This window comes from Salarias fasciatus, chromosome 22, assembly GCF_902148845.1.
Source record: "Salarias fasciatus chromosome 22, fSalaFa1.1, whole genome shotgun sequence".
NCBI lineage: Eukaryota > Metazoa > Chordata > Actinopteri > Blenniiformes > Blenniidae > Salarias > Salarias fasciatus.
Window position 1 is genome coordinate 19,390,935 of NC_043765.1, and position 17,745 is coordinate 19,408,679.

At 45.9% G+C, this 17,745-nt stretch overlaps 2 protein-coding genes across 4 annotated transcripts; both read left to right on the forward strand.

Annotated features, from left to right (window-relative positions):
• The first annotated feature begins 489 nt into the window (after nucleotides 1-489).
• Nucleotides 490-5,596, forward strand: matn1 (matrilin 1). Of its 2 annotated transcripts, XM_030120675.1 has the most exons (10): nucleotides 491-732; nucleotides 2,017-2,201; nucleotides 2,295-2,459; nucleotides 2,553-2,775; nucleotides 3,630-3,752; nucleotides 3,852-4,024; nucleotides 4,105-4,336; nucleotides 4,427-4,579; nucleotides 4,696-4,776; nucleotides 4,881-5,596. In XM_030120675.1, exons 1-10 carry the CDS (start codon nucleotides 645-647, stop codon nucleotides 4,928-4,930), a joined length of 1,473 nt encoding a protein of 490 aa, XP_029976535.1. In that variant the 5' UTR covers nucleotides 491-644; the 3' UTR covers nucleotides 4,931-5,596. The 2 variants fall into 2 exon arrangements, with proteins under 2 accessions (XP_029976536.1, XP_029976535.1); XM_030120676.1 differs by lacking the exon at nucleotides 3,630-3,752 and having other exon boundaries at nucleotides 490-732.
• An 846-nt stretch (nucleotides 5,597-6,442) lies between these two features.
• On the forward strand, nucleotides 6,443-17,687 carry sesn2 (sestrin 2). Of its 2 annotated transcripts, none has more exons than XM_030120768.1 (11): nucleotides 6,443-7,271; nucleotides 8,121-8,186; nucleotides 8,957-9,145; nucleotides 10,519-10,701; nucleotides 11,810-12,028; nucleotides 12,194-12,332; nucleotides 12,424-12,539; nucleotides 12,677-12,760; nucleotides 16,514-16,620; nucleotides 16,705-16,849; nucleotides 17,092-17,687. In XM_030120768.1, exons 1-11 carry the CDS (start codon nucleotides 6,930-6,932, stop codon nucleotides 17,176-17,178), a joined length of 1,677 nt encoding a protein of 558 aa, XP_029976628.1. In that variant the 5' UTR covers nucleotides 6,443-6,929; the 3' UTR covers nucleotides 17,179-17,687. The 2 variants fall into 2 exon arrangements, with proteins under 2 accessions (XP_029976628.1, XP_029976629.1); XM_030120769.1 differs by lacking the exon at nucleotides 6,443-7,271 and adding an exon at nucleotides 7,545-7,652.
• The last annotated feature ends 58 nt before the right edge of the window (nucleotides 17,688-17,745 follow it).

Consider the following 17,745-nt stretch of genomic DNA (forward strand, 5'->3'; position numbering starts at 1 on the left):
ACACGCGCGGCTGCCGGGAACACTGTCGGCTGTGTACGGCGGCTCGCCTTCACTTCCGCACCGTAAATGTGTGTTTGCTATACGAGGGAACACGGGGGAGAAAAGAGGAATTCATGTCGGTGTTTATTTGAGCTGCGGCCAAATCCAAGCTGGGGCGGCTGTGTTGGCAACGCGCGCGCCGCACCGAAACCCCAGCCGCTCCTGTACCCCCGGCCAGACACACACCCGTACTGTACTGACTCGGGGACTGGAGTGCGCACACGCACGTTTTACTGCTCACACACGCTTACCTGTCCGTCCTAGCCATATCAAGGTATGTTTGTCTTTCCCTGCCCACCGTTCTAGGTCCTCCCAGAGCAGGTATTTCCCTCTCTTTCCCACAGACACACACACACACACACACACACACACACACACACACACACACACACACACACACACACGCACACACACGTACACTACATCAGAAATAGGGGGGGCCGTCTGTGGGCTGAGTGTGTGAAGCTCTTGCATTGATAACCTGCAGCTCAAAGTCACCCGGTCTCACTTTGTGGCCGTCCCCGTCGCCTGGAACTCCCTTCGCCCCGCTCCGCTTCCTCTCAGCCTCTCAGTCCGGGACCGTCTGCGGCCGCGCTCAGATCGCCATGACGCTCGCCTCGCAGTTTTTCCTGCTCCTGCTGGGCCTCATTGGAGCTCAAGCCACTATAGATGTCCGCACGGCTGCCGCAATGGGTAAGGATGGTGACCTTTAACCTCCGTTTCTGACTTCTTGAGCCGTGGGATGCTGATGCAGTGGGGCATCTCGTACTTTGTACTTGCACAGCATATTCTGAAGGTCCTTCAGACTAGTTAGCAAAGTCCCAAACTTTATTCATGACCTCATAAGTCAAACCTTAGTCTTTGGTTCATGCTGGTGTATTTTATGTGGCTGTGCTACCATGATCATTTAACATTTGAGCACAAAAAACTCAAAAATTCATAAATGCTCAGATACTTGCTGCGCTACTGTGACAGATAAATATTTTAGAGAATTTAATTTTCAAAAAAGTATGACTTTTGTATTTAATTTTTTATAGTTTTCTTAATTCTGGTCTTTGAAAATGTGTAAGCCATTATCACTGTCAGTGTTTCTGGGTGAATGAATTTTATATGAACAAAGCTTAAGTATCCCGTTTCAGAACAAAGTTGCATGTGGTGTGTATGTGTGATTAAGAGTGTGTATTGTCAGGTTGCTGGTTGGGGATATTTGTGAGTTTTCAAAACCAATAAAATTGAAACAAAACTGGATGGAAGGAGAGAGGTGAAGGGTGAGAAGGGAGATCTGTTTAATTAACAGACCCAGGAAACGTCTTTAAGCCTTCAGTTATTCGAGCAGAAATGCTGAAGCTCGCCGTCAAATTTGTGTGCGCGACTTGAATTTTCAATACTGCAAATTAGTTTTTTTTAAGTCACTTGAATCACTCATCAGATTTTCAGCTCATTGTTTATAATGTATTCATCAAAAAAATCAGTATGAGTGTTATTTTAATTGTAAATGATCTCATTGTCTTCCTTTTTCAAACCTTTGAATAAATGATGGGCTTGAGTGCCATTAATTTGCCAAGTCGGTGATCTAATTATGCCTCATCAATTTATTTATGCAAGACATTATTCAAATATTTTTAAAGGGGGTTATTGGATCCTTCTTGCCCTCCACCTATGTTTTTCTGTCTGAGCCTCTCTGCATCTCTGCCTCCACCTCTCTCCCTCTCTCCACCCGTTGCCTCTTTGCATCCTGTTTTTTTGTTTCCGCCCACTTCCTCTCGTATATACGTCTCGCCAGCGTCCATCACTTCACCCCTGCCCTCCCGCTTCCCTCTCACTACCCCCACTCTCTTCATGCTCCTCCCACTTTTTTTTTCTATTCACCTCCATTCAACATTCCAGCAAAAAAAATCATAATATTTAAGAAAATCTATACAGTGTTCGTGAACTATTAATAAAATGTTGTGGAATAACTTTTCTTTCCGTGTGCAGCTGCGGGCTTGTGCAAAACCCGTCCCACAGACCTGGTGTTCATCATCGACAGCAGCCGCAGCGTCCGCCCCTCAGAGTTCGAGCAGGTTAAGGTCTTCCTCGCAAAAGTGATCGAGGGGCTGGACGTTGGACCCAACGCCACCCGTGTGGGAGTTGTTAACTACGCCAGCCGCGTCAAAAACGAGGTACACACACGATTTCAGGCTGCCAGAGCTTTTGGATATCGTTTTAAACCGACTTCCAACAGTGATTCTTGCACACTGTGCTTTTCTCCGCAGGTTTCTCTGAAGACTCATCGCACCAAGGCTGGGCTGGTGAAGGCTGTGACCAAAATCGAGCCTCTGTCCACTGGAACGATGACCGGTCTGGCCATCCAGTTTGCACTGAACGTTGCTTTCAGTGAAGCCGAGGGAGCTCGTGTCAAATCTCCAGATATCAGCAAGGTCCGACGCGCATTTAGAGGCGTTCTCACATGGTTCCTCTCGTCCCGTTAGCGTGACGATCACTGATTGTTTGTTGAACCTCTGCGGTCACAGGTTGCCATTATCGTGACGGACGGGCGTCCCCAGGACAACGTGAAGGATGTGGCTCTGCGTGCGCGAGACGCCGGCATTGAGATTTTTGCCATCGGCGTTGGACGTGTGGACATGAGCACCCTGAAGCAGATGGCCAGCGACCCGCTGGACGACCACGTGGATTACGTGGAGAGCTACAGCGTGATCGAGAAACTCACCAAGAAGTTCCAGGAGGCTTTCTGCGGTAAGGGCGGAGAAGAGGTGGGAGTCGGAGCGAAGGGTTAGAAGTATTGTCTCAGTTTTAAAGTGAAACGAGGCAGCAGGAGGAAATGGGATCATTATGGGGTATTTGAAAAAAGAAAACGTCATGGTGGCCTTCATCCCTTTGGAGAGTGCTATCTGCTGGCAACCCTATACTGAGGGTAAGGTGTCAGGACTGTCATACCTTTCGTTCCAGTACATTGTTCCCTCCCTTTTGTCCTCTGCTCTTATTCGACCTGGACAGCCGTCCAGTCGTTTTGGGCTTTGTTTAAAATTTCCTGTGCGTGAGGATATTAGGGTAGAAACAACATCTCGGAACGAGATTTGCTCGTATTCCTCGCTCAGCTCTCACATAACCGAGAGCCGAGACTGATCTGTCTGTAATTACCGATCCATTAGTGACAATCATTAAACCCCTAATTAGAAATGCCCTTCGGCGTTTTCACTCTGCAGCAGTTCTGACTGCTGTCCTGCTTTGCAGCAGCCAGTCTCGCTGCAGACGTTTCATCGGAGGGCAGAGCTGCATGGTCACAGTGTTGGATTGTTATTGGACGAGCCTGCACACGAGAAGGGAACCAAGCGCTAATTAGATATTCTTTAACTGAGGCTACTCCAATCTTTTCCACCTGTTCATTTTAAGGATCCACTGGGTTTATGCTTCATCCACACACGTCTCAAAATGCTCCAGGTCTCCTTGCAGATCACAGTGGATCATTAAAAAATCACTGCAAATTTTCCAAACTGACATAGTTTCGTTTCTTCTCCTAACCCCACCCACCCTCTGCGCGTGCTGTGTGTACGTGTGTGTGGTCGGCATACCCGCACACACACACACAGTGTCGGACCTGTGTGCCACTGGGGATCATGACTGTGCGCAGGTATGCATCAGCACCCCAGGATCATACAAGTGTGCCTGCAAAGATGGCTTTACCCTCATGGATGATGGTCGCAGTTGCAGTGGTGAGTGCGTGTGTCTGAAGGCATTCGTCCAAGCAGGATTGCAGCGCCGCCACAGTCGCCCGACCCAACGATTTGTGTGTCTGTCTGTGGTGCTACCAGCTTGCAGCAACTCCGCGACGGATGTGGTGTTCCTGATCGACGGCTCTAAGAGCGTGCGCCCTGAGAACTTTGAGCTGGTTAAGAAGTGGATCAATCAGATCATTGACAAACTGGATGTGTCTGACAGCAAGGCTCACGTTGGACTGGTTCAGTACTCCAGCTCAGTCAAACAAGTAGGGTTCTTATTCATAGTAACAGTAGAATACATTACTTTCTTTCCGCCCGTCATACCCTCATTCCTTTGCCTCTGCAGGAGTTTCCCCTGGGCCGCTACAACAACAAGAAAGACCTTAAAGATGCTGTGAAAAAGATGGCCTACATGGAGAGGGGAACCATGACAGGCCAGGCGCTCCGCTACCTGTCGGACAGCAGCTTCAGCGTCGCTCAGGGTGCCAGGCCCGGAGTCACAAAGGTGGGCATTGTGTTCACTGACGGACGCAGTCAGGACTACATCGGAGATGCTGCCAAGAAGGCCAAGGAAAACGGTGAGCGGGAGAGAAGGTTACGTCATGACCCGCCAGTGTGGCGAGAGCCAGCTGTTTGTTCCGCTCACATGTCACGCTGTCCATTTAAAGGCTTCAAGATGTACGCGGTTGGAGTGGGAAACGCAGTTGAGGATGAACTGAAGGAGATTGCCTCCGAGCCAACTGGAGAGCATTACTTCTACACCGCTGACTTCAAAGCCATGACCCAGATCGCCAAGAAACTGCAGATTAACATCTGCCAAGGTCAGGGATTTCGCGTTAAGACGCAACATAATGGAAATTCGCATTATTAGTATTTTTGGACCGCGAACAGTGGTGAAATATTGCAAAACCTGAACTTGTGCTCTCTGATCCCACAGAGGAGGACCCCTGTGAATGTGACTCCCTTGTAAAGTTCCAAAAGAAAGTAGAAGATGCCCTACAGGCGCTAACGAAAAAATATATCCTTTACAGTGGGTGAAGTGATTTCAGGGTACAGGGAGGGGCTTCATGTTGTCTGTCTTATTTTGTGTTTTGAATATTTCTCTCCTTAACTAAAACTTACTAGAGAGCATGTCGAAGAGAATCGCCTTGCTGGAGAACAAAATCGTCTGAGGCCTCACTTCCCACTCTCCACTGAACATCTTCGCACCCAGCCGTCAACACACATAAACAATCCCACACACACTTTTGTTTACTTCTGGTAAGATATTGAAGAGGGGCCCGTATGTGTGTGTGTGTGTGTGTGTGTGTGTGTGTGTGAACCCGGACCTCTGCTTGTACCCTGAGCGCTCCCAAACCACCAGCTGTCTCCTCCTCTCTCGGCCTAACCTCCTCTGGGACACAAAGCGCAGGTCGCCATGAGGACCGTGCCTTTGTGTGTGTGTGTGTGTGCGTGTGTATATGCGCGTGTGCTCCAAAGGTCATCCTCCAAAGCCAGCCTGTGTGTTAATAAAAGTCTTCCCTCATAGGGAAACGGTGCCGGTACACTGAAGGGGTTTTCTTTGTTGCTATGATAATACTGAGGTTTCTGGAACTCCAGAGGGTCCGTGTCTCGTCACGACAGATGGAGCAGCACATCATCCTTCACTTGTCTGTTTCTGTGTCACTGTCTTCGTCTTTCTCTCATCAACTTTGACTTTATTTTCCAATGCTGACACAAAATTATCAATCATTATATATTATCTACATATGTGCAGGTAAATTAATATAAGAAATATGTCTGATAATAAGAATTCACTGTTGATGTGTTTTATTTTCCTAAATAAAGGTGTTTTGGGAAGTAAACATAAGAATGTGAAAATATATGATATGGAGATTAAATTCAGAAATATACACACAATCACAGATACATCAATTTTCCATGATTGTTATATATAAGGGGTGACAATAATCTCCTTTTATCAAATATCCCAGACATGGACTCCAAGGACCAAAAGGGCTTGATGGTTTGGTTATTCTCTGACAAATCACAATATAATGTGACTTATTAAACAGATATACATGCACTGATCATTTCAAATGCAAAATTAAACCTGTTTGATTTTTTTTTAAACACTAATTATAAACCTTTACTGTATGGAACAAGCAGTGGAGGAATTGTTGTTTACTATAGTTTCTTCGCTTGGTGAACTGGACCCAGGGTGATTCCCAATCAGCAAAGACAGAAACCATAACTCACTGAAATTGTACATTATTCTCAAACATTTTGGTGTTCCCCACGTGGCAGATGTGAGCCAATGGTGATCTGCTATTTGTTCATTCCCATGTCAAAATAGTTCTGTGTGTCTTTAACGGTGGTGACTCTGCTTTTTTTAATGATCTAAAATGAATGAAGTACTCATAAACCGGGATCTTATCTGCAATGACGCACAAGATGTGACTGACCTGAAATAACCTGAACAGTTTAGACAAAACATTAATTCATCAAACATTGTCATTGTTGCTGCAAATATGAAACAAAGATTTTTTATTAATTTTATTTCCACTGGATGATAACAAAACGCGACATGAAGACACTGTTGAAATGACAGTATTTAAAGATAGGAAAGTGCATAAATGCTGCGATAACGCTGCACGTTGGCGCTCATTCAGCGGAAACTTTCTGCACGTCACGGTGACGTCACTCTGGAAGAAGGAAGAGAGATGATGCGGAGCAGCGACTAAAAGCTTCATAAACTCCTCTCTTTGCTCCCTGCCGGTTGAGTTTAAGTTCATATCCAGGCTGCTGCGTGGCCTCCGTGTCCAGTCCGGTCCTAACCCGGCTGCTCTCAGAGTTTACTGGGAGATTCGCCTTCGATGCGCCTTGAAAAGCACTTTGCAGCATCTTGCTAGCAGCAGCTAAGCTAAGCTAGCCGAGCGAGCGAGCCACCCGGCGACAGGCGCTCTGCGGTCCGGGAACCGGCCGGCCATGAAACGGGGCAGAGCCTGCCCGGTGAAGGTAGTCCGTGGGTGTTAATCATTACTGGGACGGGTGGTTGCGCAGTGGCAGACACCTGAAGTTATCCAGCCGCTTTGGAAACCGCCCCCGATGTTCGCATCGGGCTAACGGTTAGCGTCAGGTTACGACTTCAGCTAGCTCCACTAACGACAGGTAACACCGGCGGTTCCGGACATGGCCTGTAATCCCGCACCGGGCGTCCCCAGCCGGGCTAATGGAGAGGACGACCCGGGACAGGGCTCCGGTTCTGGGCGTTCGGGTCGGCACGAGTCCGAGTCTGAGCCCGACGCCGGGGCGACGGTGAAGAGCTTCTCCCGGCTGTGCAGCAGGGACGAGGAGGAGCGCACCGCGGCTCTGGAGGAGCTCAGCCTGGGGGTCGAGGCGTGTTTGAACCTGGACCGACCCGGTTCGGCCCGGATGAGCAGACGGACTCTGCTGCACCTGCTCCGACTGTCCAGGTCGTGTCCGCTGCAGGAGGTCCGGGAGAGGGCTGCCAAGCTGCTCCGGACCGCACAGGTAAGCAGAGACAGTCACACACTGAACTCCAGTGCGAACACTCACTTTATTTCTGTTAAATTTTATTGAATGGCTGAAGCGGCTGATGCCCAGCGGCTGTTTTGTTATTGTTATCGTTGCCCCCTCGCTGCCGGAGATTTCATCAGACGGTATACTGGAGGTGATGCAAGACTTTGCGGCGGTGTGCACAAACAGGCAGGCCGGGTCGGACACGCCCCCTCCCGGCGCCCTGAAAACACAGCAGACCCCCTCCCTCCCCAACACGCACACACACACAGGCTCACTGTCCCGCTCGAATAAAGCTGCACCTCGGTGCTTCGCTGCTATTTACTTAATTCCTCCCGGTAGCGGACGGCAGAAGCTGTCGGCCCTCTGATGTCGGTGAGTTTCACGCTCGGATCGGCCGTGATAAGACTCTTTTGTCGTTTCACGGGCTGCGAGTTATGAAACGGGTCTCTCCGGTTACACACAGCTGCTGTAGTCAAAGTAGGTCTCGGGAAGTTCAAGGGGATTCAGGCTGACTGCAGATTATTCATTTATCTCGGAAATTACCAAGATAACATCCGTGAAAGTGTGGTTGCACTAACTTTCTTAATCATTCACTCTCCTCTAGTCAAGATTGCACAGCTTGTTTACGCCCTTGCAGGAATTTACACCATTTAGATTGAAATGAGAATTTGGTTTTGTGTTATGTCTTACCTTCATGTCATCCCTGATTTTATTTTGTCCTTTACCTGTTATTAATTCACATGATCTAATAAATAACCCCTCACTCATGGATGCAGCAGCGAAATGTCCTTTTCTGGTTTCACTGTTTTTAAACTCATCATCCTTCTTCTTTGCTTCCAGGAACAAGGAGTTGAAGTACCTCGGGCCTTGGCCACAGGCCCCAGTGCCTTTATCCCTGCAAAGGAGGTAAACAACCCATAGACTTGACAGACTGGAAAATATTACCTGCTAGTTTTTTGTTTGTAAATGTACACACTATTTACTGACCTTGTTTTTTTAATCCTCAAAAGGAGGTGAAAAAGAATGTTTCCCCCTTTTCCACTAAATGTTCACCTATTTTAGAGGTACAGTGTCCTGAGTTGATACGCAGCTGTCATTTCTAATCATAGCTGCTGCATGGTTTGCTGCAGGTCCCTTTTCATATCAACAGATAGATCTTTGACAGCATGTTTGTGCCACCTGTTACTTATGAAACACATTGTTTAAAATGCGATTGGAATGATCATATGAAACAATAAGCTTAACCAACTGGAATGCTTGCTTTGCACATTTCCTCTTAGTTTGTAGTCAGTCTGTGGCTTTATTCAACTTCCTGTTTATATTTCTTGACACATTAGGATCTTGGTTTTCTCATTTTTCAGTGACTTTTCTGCAGCTCAGTAAACATTCCTAAGACCTTACATGGCCGTGCTATAAGCAGCGAGTCTGCTGTAACACTGCAGTGTGTTGCTTCAGCGCTCCGGACCTGCAATACCAGAATTCTGTCGCCAGAGCCGATGACTGACGCTAGTTTTATATTTGACTCACTGTAAATTTTCCACAGGAGAAAGTCAAGTGTTTTCTCATCTGTGGAAATCTCCAGCTTTGCGTGGCTGCTTAAAGACAATGCTTTTTATCAATTCAGTTTCCTTTGCATGCACTCTTATATTTTTTTTATGCCTTTTCTTCCTCTCTAGGTTTTGAAAGAAGGGCCAAACCAGGACATCCTCATCGAGTCTTTCCTGTCGCTGGGCCGGGTGGACCACGTCACCATGGTGATGGCGCTGCATCCCGCCTATCTCAGCTGTTTCCTGAGGACCCATCATGCTTTGTTGGAGCTGGACGGCCCCTTGCCCCATCACTGGAGACATTACATCGCTGTCATGGTAAGAAAACAATCCGGGCGGACGCTAAGCACGGCAGGCATCTCGCATCCATCCGCTCCTCATCTACACCTGTCTTATGCAACCTGGAGAACAGTTTTAAGAGAACATGCGTGTTGCAGTCTTCTCATCACTCTAAGGCCACGCTGACACTTATAATTGTTTTGTTGTTCTGTGCCCATGAGCTGGGTTAATAAACTAAGTGGATAATAACGCCTAATATGGAGCTGACACTTTATTATTACACTGATTAATGTGCTGCACTAGAAGGTTTATCGCTTGTCTCTTGATTTTCTGTAGATCCATACACAAACACTCCGTCATTATTGGACTAGACGAGTACAAATGAATGAAATTAATGTCTGTAATAATCCTTTACCTCGAACAGATGAGACTGTTGTTGCTTTGGTCTTTGCTTCATGGCTCAAAGATCCCGATGCTGCAAACTTTGACACAAAAAGTTGAATTCTCATTTGACTGTGTGCTATATCTTTATTTCAGTTAGCATTTATCATTTTTCTCTGTCAAATTAAGACATCTATTACATCTAAAAAAAACACTATAAATCCCTTAATTGGTTTGTGAAACACAAGATGTCCGGCGGTCGCTCCGTCTGAGTATTAAAACATCAAACAGCTAAAACTCTGCTGCTGTTATTTCTCTGTTTGTTCGAGGGACCAGAGGAGCAGAGTGCTCTGTTGACACATTTATTAATAGGAGAGTCTTTTACTTGTCCTTGCAGTGGCACATAAGCCAGTATCTTACTGTTACAGTTATTATTGCTGGAAAGGTTTGTTTTCCACTGCAGTCTTCAGATTTTTACAGTCCAGTACGTGCGGTGATTTTAGTGTATATCGAAATATTTCACTGCTCTTCACTTATTTTTAGTCGTCAAACCATTGTGAATATTGTTTCATATTGTGTGCAAGGTTCATAAAAAGACTGCATTGTTTCTTACAGTAACTGAAAAAAGACCAAGGTCAGCTGTTTAGTCAAAAATAACTAAATGCAAGTGATTTTGGGAGTGTTCTTCAGTTCATGCTTGGCTTTTCATGACACATGCATATTTTAAAAATAGATTTAAAGAAAAAAAAAAAAGTGGAAGTATTTGTCCACTGTATCATATCCAGCTTCTGAGAAATCTGCCAAAGACTCTTAGTGACTTGGCACATAAACATTTAATGACTCTCATCGCATTAGCTGCCCCGTCACTTTAAATATGGCTTCATTAGAATCGGCCTGTACAAGTTCGTCTGTGTTGTTTTAACCTCTGATATTTACGAGGTGAGAGGATCTTTTTGTGTTTATCTGTTACTCCCAGATCAGTGTTAAATTAGAAGGCGTGCAGGTTGATGACTTCTCCCGTCGTTTCGCAGGCCGCAGCTCGACACCACTGCTCGTACCTGGTGCAGCAGCACAGCAGCAGCTTCCTGGAGGCCGGGGGCGAGGAGAGCTGGCTGAGCGGCCTGGAGCGCGCGCCCACCAAACTCCGCAGCCTGCAGACGCTCAACAAGCTGCTGGCACACAGACCCTGGCTGATCACACAGCAGCACATCCAGGTCAGGCTCGACACCCACTCGCTCCCCGCGCATCGCTCCCAGCCGTCTTCTGCCGGTATCGTGTCGCATCGTAGTAAAATAATTAAAATTTCTGACTTGCGTCCAAAAAAAAAAAAATCCCTCGCTGACTCAGTCGCTACTCCCCGTGTGCTCGACGTTCAAGAGTTTAACCGGCAAATCAATGATTCTGACACTCAATCACTTTACGCCAAGATCATGAACGAACCTCAAGTTAGATGATAAAGAATTAAAGTGCTGCAGGATGTAGCTTACATTCAGTGATTTTAACTATCACATCAAATACAAAGGCAACAAAATGCAATATATTGGAAAAAAAATATAGTTTATAGATGCAACAGGAGGCAGCAACCTGAGCATCCCTTTGTACACCATATTGTTTCAGACCTCACATGCCGATCCACTCATATACTCCCGTCTTTACTTAAAGATACAATCTGAAGCATGTGTCCAAGTTTGCACATGCTCGTGTGAGAACTTCTTTAAGTCATTAGGCTTTAATCAACTCATTAGGATTTGTTGCTGCAGGTCAGGAATAAACCTGTGGAGATGTGAGCCGGAGAGTTCTCAAGGGCACTTTTTGTTCCTTCAGATCCTTCAACGGTTGGCGACAGTAGGTTTATAAATTCAGAGTCTGAAGATCGAATATGAACAATTAAACGGTAACAATGAGGCCTGATCGAGTTTTCTGATGGAAAACAAGATTAGTAAACAAGACCAACGAATCATTGATACAGCTGCATGTCTGCATCGTATAATGACCGTGTGAGTACTTATATAGGGTGTTTTTTTATTGTTTGCTCCTTGAACATAAGTTGTCAAGCACATGCCAGTTTAATATTGCAAGCTCTTAAAACCGGGAGGGTTGCATCTTGTTTTTAAAATTATTGATGAATACGTGATTGATATTTATGTTCTACTGCTTCATGGTGCAATGTATTTAATTGCGTATGGCAATAAATGTGAACTTGAAATGAAAAAAATCCAGATAATTAAAAGGTTGGTAGACAGTTAAAGAGGAATTAAAAAAAAAAAAAATCAAAAAAAAATCAGCTGAAGTGTTCGGTTGTTGCGTCTCCTCATCCTGCAGGAGCTGGTGTGTCCCGGAGCGGAGCCTCGCTGGTCGCTCGCCGAGCTGATCCACGCCGTGGTGCTGATGGCGCACGCCCACTCGCTGTGCTCCTTCGTGTGGGGCTGCGGCCTGAACCCCGAGCCCGACCACGTCGGGGGCTACACCTTCCAGCCCCCGTCGCCCGGCCACGTTCCCCCCAGCCCCCACAGCCCGGCTCCTGAGGACGGCAGGCCGGAGGTGAGCCGGCGGCTCTGATCCCAGCAGCCGCAGCTCCAGAATGTCTGTTGAATACCTGTTTAGGTTTACTGGCCCCACCGGTTTAGTGACAGCTGCTTGTCTCAGTGTTGACGCTGCGGTTTTACGCCGAAGCGCTTTGTAATTTGGACTTTCTCCTCTCTGCAGCTGGTCGACGGAGCGATGGAGGTGGAGGTGCTGATGAAGAGGATGGTGGAGCTGCAGCAGCAGCAGGAGGAGGAAGAGTGTACCCAGGAGGAAATGGTGACTCGCTTTGAGAGGGAGAGGAGCGAGAGCATACCCACCGGTAGGAGGATGAATGCCTGTTTACCCGAGCGTCATGCCGCCGTGTCTTGACTTGCGTCGCTCAGTGTGTCTCCTCTGTGGTGTTTGCTCAGCGGTGGTGCGGGGCGCTCCGCCTGACCTGGTGCTCTGTCTCGTGGAGGAACCAGAGTTCAGATATGAAGACTTTGCCCCCAGGGGAGAGCAGTCACCACCCACCATGAGAGCACAGGTAGTGTGAGGCATTTTGTTTGCATTACAGCATGCTCTGCTTCTGCTTTTTTTTGTTGTTCATCCAGACTTGTGCGCGGTGTTTGTTGACGATGTCTTTTGTTTCATTGTGTCCCGCTCGTCGATGTGTGATTTCAGGACTACTCATGGGAGGACCACGGCTTCTCTCTGGTCAACAGGCTGCTGCCGGACATGGGCCAACTCCTGGATGAGAAGTTTCAGGTACCGCCACGTTGATTCACTTACTGACTGAAGAATACTGGTAAACAAAACCTGCACGTGTGAATAACAGGTCTGTCTGCTCCAGTAAGTTTGAGCTGGTGATACTCGCTGCAGCAGCCGAAACTCGGGCTGTGTTTGCGCTCGAGCTGAACTTCCCTTCTCTACATTCACACCAAATGCACTTGTGGCTTTCTGGTGGTGAAACAGGGAGGTCAGTTTAGTACAAAAACTGTCCCGGGCCTTCCCTGAAAGAGATTGTCTTCTAGATATTGTTCTAAAACCTCCATCTGGCTGAAAGCGTTCAGAGCGCCTTCATAGGAGAGCAACGCCACCAGATCAGCGGCCAGGTACACCGTGACCTTTGCGGGAGCGATTGTCTCTACAGCCCCGGAAGACGATGCCCAAGCCGAGCAAATCTCTAATCACGATGCGTTATCTGTGGTCTACTCCGACCGCCAGAGGCCTCTCAAGCTGCGCGCACCACATTCACTCCGCTGCCACATCTGAGATACCCTCCTTTTGAACTGAGCACTGATAACAAGCCAAATAGTCCCTCAGCTCTTTGGTTCAAAGGACACACATTCCCTTTTCTTCATCTGTCCTCTGTATTTTTTTTTCCTTCTAACCTTTTTGTCTTGTGTTGCTGCCGTCAAGTTCTAATCGACTATGGAGATAATTTTGTGTCTTTATTATTCAATCAATCAAAAAAGGTTTTGCAAACAAAAAAGAGAGCTGAGACCAAAAAACATAAAGTTGCAATCAAAAAATAAAAGTTCAATCAAATAGAATAAATCTGAGAACAAAATTATTTAAGTGGCAACCCCACCAAATTTTTTTTGACATCAAAACAGAGAAAAACTTTGGTTTTGAATTGTGAAGTTTTGCTTGCAAGCTCAAAAGTTTTGGTTTTGAATTAAAAAGTTTTGGTTGCAAATTCAAAAGTTTTGGTTACGAATCCAAAAGTTTTGGTTACGAATCCAAAAGTTTTGGTTACGAATCCAAAAGTTTTGGTTGCGAATCCAAAAGTTTTGCTTGCGAATCTGACTGAACCCAATGGGCGGGGCCAACACTGGTGGAAGAGAGAAGAGCTCCTATTGGTCGCTTTGACCTCGCTCCTCCACCGCCTGTCTCCGCGCTGTTGCTGCTGCTTCCGCATTGGTAAAGGCCAGTAGATATTGCAGGCTTTTTTCAATCTTCCCCGATTCAGAGACCACACACTGGCCGGTAGACATTACAGGATTATTGGCAGTTATCCATGCCCGAACCATGGGCCGAATTTTGTCCCGGTTTTCTCCTCCCGAATGATGCCAAAGGTCTGATTGTCAGGAGTATGTAAATGAGTTCGGGTCCGATCTTCCTGTAGTGTGTGGTGTGTTCCGAGAGGTTTTTTTTTTTTTTTTTTCCAATCGGAGCCGCTCGGGAGGCATTGGAAGCCGAGATCGTAGATAATGAACATGTTTAATATTTCCGATCGCAAATCCTGTGGTGTGCGGTGCCCTGCTAGACGATCAGCTCAGAGCCGACCTGTCCACACCCTCAGAATAAAGCTCCCTGATCGGCCGAACAGTTCCGTTTTACTGAGGTGTTGAAAAAAAAATCCCCTCTCAGCTGTCAGAGCTGGAGACATGAATATATGTCTTTGAAATATATTCACTATATGACAGTGAAACAGAAAAGCTCAGTAGTGCAGAAAACGAGAGGTTATTCCTCAATAACTGTATCGCTCCTGGATGAACTGGATTTCATTCAGACCCAAACCCAGATCTGGTTCACTCATCTGCATTTCGCCAGTCCTGCAATAATCCCAATGTTTCAATTAATCTCCATTATTAACCATCACGAAAGAATTGCAAAAACAACTTTCTGAGGACTTGGACGTATAATGAAACTTTTTCCTAATCAATGCATTTTAATTCTGGTCTAAACCATTAAATCTGGGGACAAAAAATGATGATTTTTTTAAAAAGTAGCTTGTCCGTCACAGATTGCGATAACTTATTTCTATACTGTTTCTCTCTGGAGTGAAACGTAAAAAAAAGAAATAAACACACATGAATGAGCTAAATTATTATCAAATACGGGGTAAATGATAAGAAAATGATGTCAAACTACGTATGTTCCCCTCGTCTATACTAGAACATTTAAACTCTGACAGTAAACACTCCGTGCTGCGCGCGCACGGGATGGGGGGGTGGGGGGGGGGTGTGCTCTGAAAGAACGGAGCCGATATGAATGAATGACGTGAGGGAATAAGCTCTCCGCTTATTATTAATAGTGGAGATGAATGTAAACACAGGACTTAAGGGAAAACGCTCAAAATCAAGTTTGACTCCGCGAGATTTTGAAGAGCGAGGAGCCGATTCTCTAATGAAGAATCTTCTAGTGTGTTCCACAGGACACCACACGCTAGAAGATCAGGAGAGGAAGATCTGGTGCGATCTGTCCTCTGTTGTCTTCCAGTGTGTGGTCTCTGAATCGGGGAAGATTGAAAAAAGCCTGCAATATCTCCTGGCCTTTACCAATGCGGAAGCAGCAGCAACAGCGCGGAGACAGGCGGTGGAGGAGCGAGGTCAAAGCGACCAATAGGAGCTCTTCTCTCTTCCACCAGTGTTGGCCCCGCCCATTGGGTTCAGTCAGATTCGCAAGCAAAACTTTTGGATTCGCAACCAAAACTTTTGGATTCGTAACCAAAACTTTTGGATTCGTAACCAAAACTTTTGAATTTGCAACCAAAACTTTTTAATTCAAAACCAAAACTTTTGAGCTTGCAAGCAAAACTTCACAATTCAAAACCAAAGTTTTTCTCTGTTTTGATGTCAAAAAAAATTTGGTGGGGTTGCCACTTAAATAATTTTGTTCTCAGATTTATTCTATTTGATTGAACTTTTATTTTTTGATTGCAACTTTATGTTTTTTGGTCTCAACTCTCTTTTTTGTTTGCAAAACCTTTTTTGATTGATTGAATAATAAAGACACAAAATTATCTCCATAATCGACTTATATTATCATTAGTTTACATTCATATACTTTATTGTTTATTGAGCTACTTGGAGAATCTTTTAACATTTCAGATGGATTCGCCGGGTTGTACTGATAATAATCCCATGTTCGGTTCATACTTGAAGTGCAGATTGAAGCTCTGTGCTCAGTGGTGTGAGTGTTTGTGTCTGCTCACCAAAGCTCAGATGACAACATCCTCATAAATGCACTCAACAGAACAATCGCACCACTTGTTCATGAAATCAAAGCTACCGTGCGCGAATACTGAATTGGTTTCAGAAGAAATGCAGTCGACCTTTGCTTTTCATACAGGTGATGGAGCCGCTCGGTAAACAAATAGGTGCAAAGTATAAGAATGGCTTTTCTCTCATCTTTCTCTTCTGTGTGGAATCCAGGACTTTTTTTTTTCTTTTTTTTTTTTACATCTTTAAAAATTATTCAAATGAAAGCGAGTAAAGGAGCAAATCTGTCTTGTGTTGGAATCGCTCGCACCTCATAAACATTCATCCTGCTGCAGAGGACACAGAGCAGCCTCAGTGTTTGTGTTTGGAGGTCATGAGGACTGTTGTACAAGATGAATAGTCGTCTGTAACCTACACAACACAACAAAGTCAGCACTGTGCGGTTTGGTTATAATGGAGAGAACAAGCAGGTCTTGAAGTCCTCAAAACAAGATAATGAAATTATTCTTCAGCGTCGCCGTTGCTGCTGCAGAAAGAGAAAACTTGACAAAATAATGGCGTGGCTTTGCAGGTTGTGAGCAACCTGACCTACCACCGGATGGCCATGCACGAAGGTGTGGACACTCTCACTCTGAGAAAAGCTCTGTGGAACTACATCCACTGCCTCTACGGCATCCGGTCAGTATCAGTAACCGTCAGGTTGTGAGAAATACGACCAAACTGAAACGGATCCACTAATGAGCCAAACTCCTGCTCCTGCAGCTACGATGACTACGACTACGCCAGCGTCAACGTGTTGCTGGAGCGCTCTCTGAAGGTATTTGTGAAAACCATGGCCTGTCATCCCGAGCAGACCACGGCTCGCATCTACCACACCTTCTGGAGACACTTCAGACACTCCGAGAAGGTATGAATGGGTTCAAGCGGGCGCCCGCCCGCCCCGGCCTCTCCAGTCACAAATCATTTGACATTTTAACATGTCGTCCCGCTCCGGTACCGTCTCAGCATTTGGCATTTCGGTGTGTCCTTTCTGTTGCTTCCTTTTTAAAATGTCATCGCAGAGGGAAGTGTTATAGACAGAACTTGAAAGTGTGTCACCCGGTGACCTGAAGGTAATGACAGCCTTTTTTCTCTCTCTCCCTCTCGCAGGTTCATGCAAACATCATAGTGATGGAAGCCCGGCTACAGGCCGCCCTTCTTTACACTCTGCGAGCCATCACACATTACATGAGATGACACACTCGTACACATTTTTTTTTTTTTTTTTTGCAGAAGCTGAGCCAGCTGTGATGCGCCGCAGTTCAATCTTGCACACACTTTCTTTCTCTCACACACACACACTTACACACACACACTACAGTGAATGTTTGTATATGCAGATCGTATCTTTCAGTGTTATTGTTTTGAGGCTGCTTTGTGACTGGGATATTGTATATTTAATTGTACCTCTTTTGCACTGAAGTGTATTTGGTTTTTTGTTTTTTTTTCCCCCTCTATTTGCGCCTCGAGTGTCATTCTGACTATCTTGCACATCACTCAGCATCTCAGACATATTCACATGCCAGCTACTGACTGAGATCCGATATAGCTGAATCGTCATCCCGATTGCTGATTTTTTTTGTTTTGTTTTGTTGTTGTTCTCTGAGAAAACCCGGTCTCACACCACTACAGCTCAAGCCTCAGTAATCCTGTGTCGGTGGCACGTGGAGGCTGAGATCAAACATGACGAAATGTGTATTTTTTTATAAACAATAAAAGGTTACTTTGCTATTAAAATCAAACTGTTGTGAGTTTGTGAGTGAA

Bases quoted from the DNA above. Each gene is read 5' to 3' on its own strand.
- sesn2 (XM_030120768.1), top strand. From the start codon at position 6,930: ATGGCCTGTAATCCCGCACCGGGCGTCCCCAGCCGGGCTAATGGAGAG. The intron at 7,272-8,120 runs GTAAGCAGAGAC...CTTTGCTTCCAG, and splicing joins AGCTGCTCCGGACCGCACAG to GAACAAGGAGTTGAAGTACC. The intron at 12,333-12,423 runs GTAGGAGGATGA...GTGTTTGCTCAG, and splicing joins GAGCGAGAGCATACCCACCG to CGGTGGTGCGGGGCGCTCCG.
- matn1 (XM_030120675.1), top strand. From the start codon at position 645: ATGACGCTCGCCTCGCAGTTTTTCCTGCTCCTGCTGGGCCTCATTGGA. The intron at 2,776-3,629 runs GTAAGGGCGGAG...ACACACACACAG, and splicing joins GTTCCAGGAGGCTTTCTGCG to TGTCGGACCTGTGTGCCACT. The intron at 4,580-4,695 runs GTCAGGGATTTC...CTGATCCCACAG, and splicing joins GCAGATTAACATCTGCCAAG to AGGAGGACCCCTGTGAATGT.